Consider the following 15,230-nt stretch of genomic DNA (forward strand, 5'->3'; position numbering starts at 1 on the left):
GGGGAGGGAAGGGAGAGGAGTGGGGGGGGGAAAGAGAGGGAGCGAGAGCGGGTTGGAAGAGCGAGGCGGCGGATGAGATGCGCGCGAGGCAGCTCCGCCGCGGGGGCAGCCGGCGAGGCCGCAGGTGCGGAGGGGGGATAGACGCGTGCGCGCGCGCGCGGGGGTGGTGGGGCCGTGCGCGCGCCAGGGAAGGGCGGGGGCGCGCTCGGAAAGTTCCTGCCCCGGCGGGAGCGGCGACATCGCCCCCCCCGCCCCCACCCCCGGGGAGGGTGCGAAGCACTTCGGGGGGTGGCGGGGAGGGAGGTGGAGGGAAGAGGCGTCGGGGCGGCAGCTCCGCCTCGTCCCGGGGTACCGGGGCCACATCATCTGCGGAGAGCGGCGCCTCGGGGCGCCCGGCGGGGGTTTAAAACCTGGGAGCGCCGGGATGGGATGGAATGGGATGGGAGAGAAGCCGCTTGGAGGGAGCGGGGCTCGAATTCCGTGTGTCATCTAACGGGGACGGTGAGGGGGAAAAGGAGGGCGAATTGAGGTGATGGAGGAGCTGCCTGAGAGCTGCTTGGCTTGGGAGCAGCCCCGAAAGGAAGGGCAGGGCGAGGGGACGCTGGAAAGGAGGCTGGGAGGTGGTCTCCCGGCGTGGCCCCCGTACCCCTCCGCTTAGGGAGATGGAGGGGCTGCACGAAAGCTGGGGAGGGACTTTTTACAAGAGCATGGCATGGTAGGATGAGGGGGAATGGCTTTAAATTGGAAGGGGGAAGGTTTCGATTGGACATTGGGAAGAAATTCTTCCCTCTGAGGGTGGTGAGACACTGGCACAGGTTGCCCAGGGAAGCTGTGGCTGCCCCATCCCTGGAGGTGTACAAGGCCAGGTTGGATGGGGCCTTGAGCAGCCTGATCCAGTGGGAATTGCCCCGGTGTCCCTGTCCATGGCAGGGGGGTTGGAACTGGATAGTTTTTAAGGTCCTTTCCAACCAAAACCATTCTGTGATTCTATGTAGGAGTTTTATATATATGTAAATATAGAATCATAGATTTGAATATAAATTGCAGTCTGCCCTTATTTTATTTGGTGTTCAGAATCGGTTGATTCTGACTACGAAGTGAGAAGTTTCTATGGTTTTATTTTCTTAGGAAGAGCTATCCTTATCTTCTAAGTAGCAGAAATAAATTTCATTAAAGGCTTTTATGCAAATACACTTGGTATGTAAAGGCTTTGTAAATGCATATGCATCATGCTTTTGGTAAATATAATTAACGTTCTAATTAGTCAGCTGTAGATGAGCTTTTGTAGTGTGTTTTTATTGTCTAAATTAAACTTGATTAGTAGACCACTTAATTCTTTTGCGTCTTACGTCTTTTACATATTCTTTTATGTTGGTTGGGCATTAGTATTTTAATTCAGATCCACCCCCAGGGCTTGGTATTTGCTGTCTCTGGTATCTGTGAGAAGTGAGGGAGGGAAAAGCAATATGTGGAAAACAAAAATAAGTCCTTTTCAGGCAAAGTTGAAGGCACTGTGAAATCTGCTTTATTGAGAAAGGTTCTTAAATGTTACCGTTGCTGCCCTTATTCTTCCTTTGTGTGGCCTTTGTCTGCGTCATGTTTACCATGTTCTTTAAGACAAGCTGTCTTTTCAGGTGTTTTTGGTAAACAGCCAGCAACTCTTGAGTATTTAAGGCAGCAGTTTGTAGATACCTGTGCTGAAAATCCAGAAGGTATCAATTTGTTCTCTCTTCTGGAGCCCCTGTTAAGAATTTTTATCATGGAGCCAAGAGCTTGTTTTCCTTCCAGTACTGCAAGTCACGTACCTTTCTTTCCTTATGTGCCTTTTAAAATGCAATGGCTGCGGGATTTTGAGTTATTACACTGGTAAATACCAGGAGTGTGTATTAACTGGACTGAGCTTATTGATTTTGCTGTCTAGTATGAATCCATGCTCCTTTAAAAACTGTTAGTGATAGGTGGTGTGTATGTACTTGAATGACTTCTTTTCTGTCACAGAACTTGCATCTGAAAGTGATTCTTTTTGAGCATTTCAGTTGCTTGTGAAATGCTTGAAATATTCCATCAGGTAACACAGCGTCTTATAAAAAGTATTTTGAGCCCGTGCTCATTAAATGATTTGTTTTAATAGGTTGTAGCAGACTTTTTTTTTAATCAGACGTGAGCATTAAATGATTTTTCTTTTTTTCCAAAGGAACCACTACTCAATTATATGTTATGTGCATCTTCCTGCAGTTAGAGTTTGTGCAAGATGTTCTTCAGTTGTCTTGAATAAAAGTATCAAAATGGTATCTTGAGTACATGCTACATAGAGGTTTTTTGAGTTTTGACATTTTTTTTTTGACATTTCAATGCATTTAATGAATTTCCTTCCCTACCTACTGGCTTCTCAGCACACACCTACTGAGCAGAGCTGTGGTCTGCTCCGTTTTTCTGCTGTTAAGAGCTTTAATTCAGAGGTAACATACTGGGCACTGTTATGTGTGATTTGTCCTGTATATCATACAGCAGGGAAAACAGTTAAGTTCAAATTATAAGTACAAAATGTTAACGGCATAACATATTTGCGTACAAGGAATTGGTGATCCTGCTGCTTCAAAGCAGAGGGGTTAATAAAATTGCATAGCAATGGCACACATTTCACATGCAATAAAAACTTTATCCTTTTCCCCTACAGGCAGAGTGCGACGTTGCAAAATGCTGGAGATTATCTGGGTGAAGCTAGAGATTACATTTGATGTGATTGCATCTTCAGATGTTCTGCTCCTGCATTTCATGAGCTAAAATATTTTATCAAAATGGAATTGGATACCTTCACTGATCTCCAGGTTAATTGTGTCCTGTGAATTCAGAGAAGACTTTCTGAAGGAGGAATAGATTCATCACATACATGGACTTCTGTTGTTATTGAAGGATACCCTTTTTTTTCCAGTCTAAAAGGCTGTGTACATGAAGATGAGCCTGCATTTAAGATGTGATCTGTGGAATTAGGTGAATGAGGATACTTTAATGAGTTACCAGCATTTATTAACATCTGTGTGTCCAGCTTCTAATATTTTTTAATATATAAAAATGAAGGACAAGTATAAAAAAGCAGAGCTGATGTATTTCTGTGAGGCCTTTATGTAAGCCTCTGTTGTCCGGACGTGGTGCTAAAGGACAAGCAATCTGCTTTTGATCAGCTGATTGTAGCTGTGGAAAAAGAACCTTTAATTTAAAGTGACTTACAGCTGAAGTTATTTTACTTTTGGCTTGCACAGAATGAAAGGGAAAATTAAGTTTCATTGGGCAGGGGTGTTTTACTGAGCTAAGAAAGGGAAAGTTACATGATCCTTGTTTTCATTTCAAAACAAGAACTGACAACGTATTTTTCTTAGAATTTGACTACTAGGGGGATCTCTACAGAGTAAAGCAAGTCAGATGTCAGCAAACGACTCTTCTCCCCCATCCTTACAGAAGTTTTCCCCACCTACGTGTCATGCTGCTGCACCGCAAACCCCAACTTTGTCTTCAAGTCCCCAGTCGGGGCTCTCCAGTCGACTCTCCAATGGCAGTTTCAGTACCCAGAGCCTCACCAACTCCCGGGGCTCTATGCATGGGGTCTCCTTCCTCCTGCAGATCGGTCTCACTCGAGAAACTGTCACAATTGAAGCTCAGGACCTGTCACTCTCTGCTGTTAAAGACCTCGTGTGCTCTATAGTTTACCAGAAGGTATGATATAAAACTACCACTTCATGCTGATGACATCTGTTGTTTTGTAACAGGCTACTAGTAATAACAAAGTGTGACTGAAATATGCCACAAAGATCCACGTTAGATATTTGCATTTATGCACAACCAAGTTTTGCTAACTCCCACGATGGAATCTTTTCATTTAAAAGGAGTAAAGGCTCCTGTTACTACTTTATTTCTTGTGAAATCTGGTAAAATAAGATACAGTTGTAACTTTCCTGCAAGAATTAGTTTTCACAGTATGCAGAGTGTGTTTTTTCCTTTCAGTGGTTATCACTGATATCTTAGGCTTTTAGTAGTTTATGCTTACTACTGTTAAGGGATATTCTGGGAATCGTATTGCCAGCCGTGATGAAAGGCCCAATTGTGGGTACAGGAATGCACTACAGGCCTGCAGACTTGCGTGATACTAGCTTTACTTTTTGTTTTCTGTTAATAATTAAAACCCCCACCAAACAGCTAGTATTGTTTTTTTGGTTAAGGAGTAAATGTCCTCTGTTACAAGCGGACTATTATCAGCATAATTTCTATTAAGAGTGGGTTGACCAAGAAATAAAAAAATCTTGGCATACTTTTCATATGTGCCTTGGTTAAGCTGTTGCAAGTTCTCACTCTCTAGGAAGGAAATAACATTGATCTTGTAGTTTTGGCATCCAACTTTTAACTCCATTTAGGTTTTCTTTGCTTGAAAGAACATAAACATTATAAGAACTCTCATTTGCATGTGTTTGTGTATCTTGTTTTCTGCCATCTCATAGCTTACTGCATCATCCATATTTTTATAAACTAGTTGGCAAGACAGGTGATTTCATAATAACTTTATGGGCTAGCAAAATGTAGTTCAGCATAGTAGTTCCTTTCTGAAGAGGCAAGTTATTTGGGTCAACGTCTTATTTTTTTGTATAATACATGTTAGGTGCACTTTTTCGCAGCCATTTTAGGGGCCGCGTTTTCTTTCTGTATCAACTCCTCTTTGCATCTGCATATTTCCTGTCTTCTGTCTTGAAGAAAGATGAAAACAAATACATTCACTCTTTTCTTTTTCATTTCTGTCTCTTGGCAGGCTCAGCTAAAAGTTTAGCTCAAGTTCTTGTTATAGCTCAAAAAACTTCTTTTATGCTGAGCCTAATCTACTGCAAAACTGATTTCATGATCACTTTTCCTCTTTCTGTCTGTCTGCGATTCAGTTTATGCTCTCCTGCAGCTAGTTCTACCAGTAGATGACTGCTTAGTGAGAGCATGTTTGCAAGCAGCGAACTGAACTGTTTGCAAGCAGGAAACAACCATATGCGTGGTGGATTCATCTTTCATAAGTAGTTTTGCAGTCAGTGCACGAGTGGCAATATCTTCACCCTCTATTTGACAGCAGTACATCCTGCCTTGACTTTTTTTCTCCTAGGTCTAGTGGCTGTTGCAAGCATATTTAATATCCTAGTATTAATATACAGATAATTTTGTATTTGTGTAAAAATTGTGAACTGTGTGGTGTCATGAATACGGCTGCCTGTTTTTTCCAATTGAAAGCTTTGAAGCTACTGGGTATGCTGTTAAGATTCAACAGTGTTAAAGCTTCCCTTTCCTCTGGTATTCCACAACCTGCTTAAGCTGTGTTTTCTTGACCAGTGCCTAGCTCTCACTTTCAAGGTACCGAAGTGATAGTTCTGTGATAGTTCTGTAGTTAGCAGTATCTATTTACTGTTGCACTTCTTTAACGAAAAAGGAGAAATATGTTTTTTTTACTTGGAATCATTTATAGCTTTTCTTCTTTTTTGATTCTTATCTTTACTAGAATTAAATGGAAGTTTCCATGCTTATTTGTAATAGTGCTTTTAAATCACATTTTAGACTTCTTTTTGTGAACATATCTGGAACAAAGAAGTTTCAGGTGTCCTTCCACTAGGCTGGGAGCTTGAGGTACCTGCCTAACTCTGAGGCCACAATTGCAGTATCAAAAATGTTGATTAGGACTTGCAGCAGATCTCTGAGGAGGCTGAATTTTAACCTTTATAAAAGTAATTATAGTATCCTTACGAGTTTTCAGAAAAATAACGTTATACATGACCTTTATTTCTTTCAGAGAATTAATCAACTAGGGGAAAACAATCCTGAAAAAGCCTGTGTTGGAGAGTGGTTTAGTTAGGAAACAAGTATTGTGTTTACCATAGTGCTTTCTGTATTGCCCCTCTTGCTGTGTTGTTGAGGGTCAGCTTCCTGCTTCAGACACTGCTGTTCGGTGCAGCTTATTCAGGTTTTACAGAACTAATTAAAAGTAGCATCTGCAGAACTGAAACTAAAGAGGCATATGTCCACAAGAAGAGCACGATGAGTGATGCAAATATTTGATGTGTCTCTTAGCTCTTAAAAATGTTTCAAATATCAGGAGAAGAGCAAAAACTTGTATCAAGTGTAAGTTAAATTCAGGGAGCACCATGTTAGGGATACTGTATATCAGAATGCTTAATAGAAGTCATTAGATAAAAATGAAGTTGAGACTTTGTAAGTGCTTCAAAAAAATCTTGATAATAGTCTCAACCTGTCTTCTCTGTTCCTTCCGTATCTAGATTGCTGTATATTAAAGTACCAGAATACAGCTTTCAGGGGAGAGTCTGAAGAGGAACCAAAGCATGGACAGATATGACTGCTGGAGTAGAGTGTTTAGAAGCAGAAAAATGTGTAGCATAGGTTGCAGATGGATAATGTGTGTCCTCGAACAATGATCAGTTATTAGAGGGAAGGTCTTAATCCTGTTTTGTGTTAAGTAACGTTTCTTCATCCCTGACATGAGAGGACATGAGTAGAACATAGTGCTTACTAGCTCAAAGCTAGTAACTTACATACAGTGATGCTCCACTGCCTACAAACAGAATTGTTTAGGACGGCATGCTGTAAATGCTTTGTTCTAGCTAATTTATTTTGTTCTAGTTAAACTGATAGCTATACACGAGTAAGAATTTGATTGTTCTGTGCTTATTACCTGCATTACTTGTACCTGCAAGATTTATCGTTAACTTTTTTCTTAAACTTAGGGATCTTTATTTTCATGGTTCTGTAACTTCCCTTATTTACCTTTTTCATCTACAAACCCATCCTTCATAGTTTTAATTTTCAGTCATAGTCGGCATTCTCCTTTGCATACTTTTCCTCCAACAGCTCTGCTACATTTTGCTGTGAAATAGGCTGACTGCCCTCCTATCTTAGGATGTTTGCCTGAAATTCTTGTGATCCTTTCTAACTGCTGCCTTCTCTATGACTTGAGTACCATTACGCTGTTTAGCTTTACAATCTGTTTCTTAGTCTTCTGAACTAGTTTTTTTGTTTTGCTGAACCTGCCCCAAAGGTCACCACTCTGCAAAGTCAAAGGTGTATTTCTTATGTCTTACTGATTAGTAAACCTCTCTTGGATTTGTCTTATGTATTTTCTTAACGTGGTGCTCTCAATATGCCTTAAATTTAAAGAAGAAAATAAAAGCCAAGCCGGACTTATTTTCTAGCTCTCTTCTTCTTTCTCTGCCCTTTTATTTTTCTAGTGTTTCATTCATGTTTGCTGCACTTGTTTCCTGTCTATTTATCTTTTCCTTATCAAACTTGATCCAGCCTAGTATTTTTTGTCTACCTTGTTCCTTATTTTGTTTTCCTGCAAAAGTAACTTTTTCCTCTGTAGCCTGCCTGTTCCAGGTTTGCTCTTAACTCTTCTTCACCAACAATATTTACAATTCTGCTATTGCTGAACTCTTCCATATGTAGCACATTGTTTTTTCATTTCTTTCTTCAAAGTAGTTTCAAAATTGTCTTGCTTGTGTGTAGGCTTGAAGCCCTTATCTGGCACCTCTTGCTTTCGTCTTGGTTCCTGTAACTCTTGTATTTGCTGTCTTTGCTTTTGCTAGCAATAGTATTTTTGTTGTCTTCTTTTTCTTCCTAACATAACTGTCTTTCAGCTGCATGTGTACTTCCTTGTGTCTCAACAGCAAATTCATGGTTATGTATAATCACATTTCTACTTGATTACTGGCGTTCTTCATGCTTCCTTGTTATTTCATCTTTTTTTTTTTTTGGCTGTTTTTTCCGTGTTTGTTTTTTTTTTGGTCATCTTTCTCTCTCTACAGGCAGAGTCAATAGGGTGTCATTGTTTACCTTAAGTGTTGCTTCCTTTTGCAACTGTACTTATGCTTTCTTACTAGCTTTAGTTCCCTGATTGTTTCCTGCTCATTTTGACTTGCTTTAATTCAGGCCTTAATGTGTCAATAGCCACTTGTGCGAGTAGGTAACATGTACACACTTGTATTTATTTCTTCAAGACTGTGGAAGGTGTTGATTTTTTGCTAACTGGAACGTGACTGAAATCTTTGGGTTGTCTGGGAAACTAGCTAGCTTCCTTTGAAGATGAAGTAGACTTGGGGTGGGAAGGATGAGATGCGTGCAGACATTTTGCTTTGATGATCTGAGGGGGAAAAAAGCCTGACATGAAGAGCACGCAAGTATCTGTAGGAATTTCTAACCAAGTGACAATTAACTGTGCACCTGTATTATTCATGTACCTAAGAACCTGAGTGTTATTGGGACTGAATTAGAGCAGTTTGGGTAGCTAGCTCTTTGGTGAGGGCTGCTGAAGAGGGGGAAGAGTGTTTATTTTAAAATACTTCAAATTGTTATGTTGTGAAAAGGCCAAAACATGTGGAATGTATATGAGCTGTCTTCCAAAAGTTTGGACCTGTCTTGGTAATGGGGAACTATCTAAGCAAATTGTGGGAGAGGTGACAACTTGAAGCTTACTGTGATTTCTCAAGTGTTAACAGATGTTCTGCTAATGAAATATTGAGAAGTAAAAGAATCATATTACAGAGATCTTATTGCGACCCATCCACGTTACAAATGCGTCTCTACAACTCTGCAGTAACTGCTGAATTTGGTGTAATGAATAGGTGGCAGTAGTGCAGCCATCCCTCTAGGCTTTTCCTCCAGGTTAGACTTGCAGTAGTTCATGGTGCTCATTTTTGAATTGCTTTAAAATTAATGCAAATCATGTTTTGTATTTGTCAGCTGTATTCAAGTCTTTTTTTTTTTTTTCTTTTTTCTCTTTTCTTTTCCCTGTTGGTCTGCCTCTTGACTTATCAACTGCTGTCTTTAAGCTGTTATAGACAAGGCGGTGGAGTAATAGAGTGGAGGGATGAGAAGCAAAAGTGTCTATGAGAAGATGGGTCCTGGGGGGTACTTTGGGCACAGAGTTGGTGGATGTGGGGCAGATTAGTATTTCCAGAATGGTAATAGGCTTGTGTGCTGGAAAACCTAGCCAAGCAGTAGTCCAAGTATGTCTGTACTGAGGCATCTGGTGAGGGGAAGATCTCATGCAACGTGTTTGAAGCTAGTTGTCTGTGTGATAATGCAATTTGGCACATGATTCTAAAGAGTGGGAGTGAATAGCTGGGTAGGGATGCAGGATAATAGTTTGGAGTGTTTTCAGTGAACGAAGAGACTTTCCAAGGTAGTGGGTGTTTTGCACTGTTAGGCTTTGGAATTAACTTTCAGTGGTTTGAAGCATTTGTTTTGAGTTATGATGGGTCATGAGATACTGGACCTTGAAACAATATCCGCCTACACTTCTCCCTAGTGTGAATTTTTGGCGACTGGTCCAGAATTTTGTAAAGTAAGTCCTGGAGCTTGAAGTAGAGGGATTTGTCAGTTACTGCCAAGTTAGAAAGAAGCCTGGGTTGGGTTTCCATCCAGCAGTACTGGCCCCTATATATTGAGCACTTCTGTGTTAGAAGAATAGTGTAATGCACTGTCAGTTAAAACTAGGTGTACTGTAATACTTACAGTATAAGCATTCTAGATAACAACCAATTGTTTTTCTCAGTGTAACTGCAGTAATGCACTAATAATGTTACTTGTGCTAGTACCACCCAAGTACAAAGGGCTGCATACATTCTTATGAAAGTTGATGGTATTGGTGTACCAGAGATTAATTTTGGCACAGTCTGTTGCATACGTAGACTTCCCGCAAGTGATTTCCTGTAGTTAGATGCTCTTTTGGAACTGTTAACACTGGGAACAATCTCCTTTTTACTTTTATGAAACATAGTAATACTGGGATTAGCAGTTTATGTGTTCTGTGTCGCTGTGCAGATACTTCGGCCTTTTACATGGGGAAGTAATAGCTGTGTAATCCTGTACGATAAAACAGGCTTTAAAAAATTCTGCTTTGAGTTTTGTTTTCAGGTTTACATTATGAACCCTTAACACTTCAAAGGAACTGGATAGTGCTCTTCCTTAGCAGCATCGTGTCGCTGAGTGTACGGAAAGCTATAAAAGCTATACTTTGCTGCAGTAAGAGAGAGAAAAATTTGGTAGTGTACAACTTGAACATAGTTTGAGCTTTGTGTAGATATTCTGTTAAAAGGTACCACTTGAAATAAAATCCTCGTTAATCGATGAGGTTATTCTTGGCCAGCAGTCTGCACACAGCCTTCTGGCTAAGGTGCTAGCAAGGAATGCTGTATTCCCAAATGTACTGGGGAGCGGAAGAGAGAGCAGGGCGCCTCAGGTCTGTAAGGAGCCAAGCTGCTTGCACAGCTCCCCACGTTGAAGCCTGGCCAAGTGCCTCAGACACAGGCTCTGACGGGCCACCTGCAGCTCATCAGAGCCGGCCATGCAGAGGGCAGCCAGCCAGCGCTTCCATTGCTTGGGCGCACAGGACTTTAGTGGGGGCAGAGGAGAGTAACTAAGCTGAAGCATGTGGAAAGGACCGGTCAGAGGCATATTTGTGTTAGGGTCTTTTATAACAGGGGAATCTTGTGAGGGGTAGAGTTGTGCAAGGAAGGGGCAGGAACTTGTTCATCAAACTTGAAAAATGTTGTTAGGGATGATTAAATCCAACAGCCTCCTGGCAGAGGTAAGGCTGCTGCAGCTCCGTGCTCTGGGTCTAACCAGTAGCAAGGCTGACCATGTATTCCCAGTAAGCACAGGCACTTGGATACAGGTGTACAAGATGTGTGTGTACGCACAGATTGACACAGGCAGACACATAGAGCACTCACATGAACACAAACAGCACCAATGGTCTCATACTGTATCCTTCTCTAGTGGTTCAGGGTGGAAGTCTGTTAGTGGGAACACACACACTGCACAAAAACCCAGACAAAACCCAACAACAACAAAGTTGGATGTCTTCAGCGACTGGGCTCAGGCACTCTCTGCCCCACAGCATCCACTGGTTCTTGGTCTTTCCAGTTGCTCACACCTGGATATTCAAGTTCTTGATTTCACTCACCCTGGTCTCTGCAGCCACTGGCATCATGACACATGGGTCTCTGACCTGTGGTCTGGCTCATTTCTGGCACTCAGACAGAATCACAGAATTGTTTATGTTGGAAAAGGCTTTTAAAATCATCAAGTCCAACCATAAATCTAACACTGATGAGCGCGCCACTAAACCGTGTCCCTAAGCACCACATCTCCATGTCTTTTAAATACCTCCAGGGATGGGGACTCAACCACTTCCTTGGGTAGGCTGTTACAATGCTTCACAACTCTTTCAGTGAAGTAGTATTTTCTAACATCCAGTCTAAACCTCCCCTGACGTAAATTGAGGCCATTACCTGTTGTCCTATCACTTGTTACTTGGGAGAAGAAACCAACACCCACCTCACTACAACCTCCTTTCAGGTAGTTGTAGAGAGTGATAAGGTCTCCCTTTGGCCTCCTTTTCTCCAGGCTAAACAACCCTACTTTCCTCAAGCTGCTTCTCTTAAGATTTGTGCTTCAGCCCCTTCGCCAGCTTTTTTCCCCTCCTTTCCACAAGCTCCAGCAACAAAAAGTCTTTGCTGTAGGGAGGGGCCCGAAATTGAACACAACCTCCCCCTGTACAAGCACATGCACTCAGAATGAGAACCCATGAACCAGGAAAATAGTTAGAAATGGAATTTAATTAAAAGATAAGACAGATGGTGCTGATCAGGCACAGGGAAGGGCCAGACAATTGTTCTGACCAGCCCGTTAACAGTGCCCAACCAACCTTTTTTAATCTTCTTATCCCTCCATTTTTTCCCCATGGTTATTTGTTCCTGAAATGCCTCTTTCCTTGCCTTTGGTTCTTTCAATAAATGTCCCACAATAAGTCTTTTACAATTCGAATTCCCTGGCGTCTTATGATGTGTCCCATGCCATTGGGCAGCAACTCAGTCTAGAAGGTGTTTCAGTGTTGACATATCTTTACGGGTTTTGTGGCTGGAAGCTGGGGCTGAGGCTCTCCTGTGACAGCCCTGGGAAGGGCCTGGACAAGGTATCTTTTCCTTGGAGTCCTAAGTTTCTGTTCCTTACCTGCCCCTGTGCCTCTGAGCTCCTCATGCGTATGGAGACGGGCCTTTGATGGGCTGATGTCTCCTGTAATGCACTTGGGAGGAGCTGGTCAGGGTGCGTATGGGCTGCCCAACCTGCATTGTTCCTTTTGGCTCCTTTGTGGACTGGAGACATACAGGTAACCTAACAGGCAGGATAGGATAGGTGAGGGAGCTGTTGCAAGATTCTTCTCAGCTTTGCCTGTGCCTGTTGTGGATTCAGGAAAACCTTGTAGCAACTGCAGCTCTTGTTTTGAGAGGTTAGTGAAACATGTCGCTACAGCATTAGGAGTGTTCACTATAGGCAGCTTAAAAGGTCAATTCAATTAACACAGAACCAAATGAGAATATTGATGCCAACAGTTTTAACAATATATAATGGATGATTTTTTTTTTTTTTTAACAATGCTTTTATTCCATAGAAATTAATATAGCCATTGTCTGGAATTTACTTGAAATCTTTATTATAGGCATTATACTGTTATTTACAAACTTTGATGTTGATGCTGCTTTCTCAGCAATGTAATGTCTAAGGTTTCTAATGATTACACTTGCTCTGGCAAAGGGTATTTGAAAATTCATCTGTAACTCTTGTTTATTGTGTGAGCTGATGCTTTTTACTCACCCAAATTAATATAGAACTCTTAAAACATTTTAACAAATTTTAGATTTGTATATGAGAGTGGGTAAATAATACACATGCAGAATATATATGGTCATAGCATGTAAAAAAAGTACTTCTTGGTATGTGATTATGTGACCTTTGGTTACCGGGATGGGGAATTATGTGTAGGGGTGATCTGGCAGCTGCATAAGTTTGTGGTCTCAAAGAATGAAAAAAAGAGAAAAAAAAGAGACTTAAACCTGTGAAATACCTTAGAGGTTCCTTAAAATCTGTGGTTTGTAGGTGGTTCCATGAACTTAATACAAAGAGGCAATAGTTCACACAGATTCTCTGAATCATCAGTTGTTCGCCTGGCAGCTGAAATTAATATCAGCATTAATAAAAAGTGGCATGTTTATCTGCAGGCAAATACGCACCATATTCATGTTGATTTTATTTCTCTTCCATTGGAATTAAGATTTTTGGCAGCATAACGCAGTTGATATACTATGAATAGAAGTTATCTTGAGGATACAATTGATTATAGCATTGATGTAGTAGCATGATTCTTGTTGATACTAGCATTATGATGTGATACCTGGCTAAACAGTGTATATAGTATCAAGGAATAAAACCTGACAGCACTTATTAAAAAATGTATATGTAACATGTTTTCTTATTAACTGAGGCACAGTGGAATTTTGGGTTAGAGCTTAAAGCACATTTATGCACTGTTTCAGGTATGACGAACTGTCAGTTCCGTTGGAAGAATTACTAGTGTGCCTTACTTGTGCATATACTGAATATAAACCCCAGTCCTGTGCATTCCTGTAGCGATACCGAGACACGTATTTGGGCAGAACAGCTAATTCTGAAGCCTTTCACTTGCTTTCCTAATACAAATAATCTTTGGGAGATTGGAAAAATGTAATTTTAAGAATATTAATAAATATTTGCTATTTATCAAGATGAATCAGTGGATGAATACACTGAACTATAGTATGATAAGAGAGGAGTTCTTACAGGTAATTCCAGGTGACCTAAGGGATTTTAAGCAATAGCATTTTATTGTATAAGGGTTTAGAAGCATCTGGTTTGGGGGAATACCATGATACTGTCATATCTGTACTGTCTTGACTACTGTACAGAGTACAAGAGAGTTTCAAGTTTGTGTAGGGAACCTAAGAGTGAGTGGGGAGGCAGAGGGGTCTGCCTGCTACTTTGACATCAGCCTAGTAAATCCATTTCTTGATTTTGTGGATTATATATGTACCAGTGTCCGTATAATTTTGTCAGGTCCATCTTTTGCTTTTGCATGGGTTAAATGGCACAAATTCCGCCTCTCTTTGTGATTGTCCAAGGAGATGGTAAGCTTTCCAGAGCATGGGGATTCTTCAGTATTATGTATAGTGTAAATTTGTAGGGTGTGCACACCAAAACAAAGAAGGCCAATTTAATATTTTTTTAAAAAATGGCACCAGAAAGAAGAAGTTATTTTCTCTCTGAATGGGAAGGGAGTGTGAAAACAATGGACGTGACAGGTCCCTTCATTATGTCTTTGATTTGACAGAAGCAAGTCTTTGACTACTTTAGTTAGGGACAATTACTCTACCAGAAGCTTCATGCAGTTTAGATCTGGTTACTTATTGACTGCACAAGATCTAAATTACCGAACTATAATCTGTTACCTAACTCGGTGAAAGTTTTTTGTGTACTTCTCCATATTTTTTCCCACATTCTTCCTGTTTTCTTCTGTGGAGCACTTCTGTGTGTGCATTCCTACCTGGAGTTTGAATTCTGGATAAAACAAAAGGTCAAAGGAGCTGTTTTCTTCAGTACTCATTCTTCTCCAGGGTCTTTTCCTGCTCTTTTTGTCTGCGAACTATCTTTTTACTTTTAAGCTTTTCGTTTTAAGAAGTTTTGGTCACATGTGACAATATTTTGTGGAGTGGGGGAAGTGCAGAATATGAGTTATTTTCAGTGAAATCTCATGGAAAAACTATTACTTAGTGTACCTACTCTCCGTATGGATTTGCAGTATTATCTTCTCTCCTTGTGAAGAATTGAGGTTTCCTTTTCTTGCATCTGCAGATCTAAACTGTTGTAGAACAATGAAATGGAGCCTCTCTTGGCTTGGCCCTAAAGAAAAATGTACCGCTGGAGTGTCTTGAGCTAAATACCTGCCTGACCAGAATGTGTGTGAAATAAGGGTTACAGGTGGTGGTATCCAAGTTAGAAAGATCTGCGTTGACTCTCATTATACTAGACTGATTATGCAAGTCTGAAAGATTAAAACCCCAAAGAAACAAAAATCCTAACATCTTTTCTTTTCAGGTTTGAAAAACAATGTCACTGTTGGTGAGGAGGGCGAACAGGGAAGAAATTGGTATTGGTGGGTTTTATATATTTAGTTTTAGTGTGGTGGTTGGGGTTTTTTTGGGTTTTTAAAGTTACATTTCAGTTCAGAAAATGCTTCAGTTCAGAAAGTGCTTCAGTTCCTCAGTGATAATTAGATCAATTTTATTTCTGTGGAACATTTAAATCACTGAAGTTCTGAAGCTGTT

General features: G+C 40.9%; 1 protein-coding gene across 1 annotated transcript in view; it reads left to right on the plus strand.

The window, feature by feature from the left end:
- PRKD3 (protein kinase D3) overlaps positions 1-15,230 on the plus strand; it is a 45,492-nt gene continuing 30,262 nt past the window's right edge. Inside the window, exons 1-2 of the mRNA XM_054063257.1 lie at positions 1-124; positions 2,678-3,711. Of these exons, the coding sequence (XP_053919232.1) occupies positions 3,421-3,711 (291 nt within the window). The 5' untranslated portion in view covers positions 1-124; positions 2,678-3,420. The remainder of the gene's footprint in view (positions 125-2,677; positions 3,712-15,230) is intronic.

Source organism: Cuculus canorus, chromosome 3 (genome assembly GCF_017976375.1).
Source record: "Cuculus canorus isolate bCucCan1 chromosome 3, bCucCan1.pri, whole genome shotgun sequence".
In the NCBI taxonomy this organism is placed as follows: Eukaryota; Metazoa; Chordata; class Aves; order Cuculiformes; family Cuculidae; genus Cuculus; species Cuculus canorus.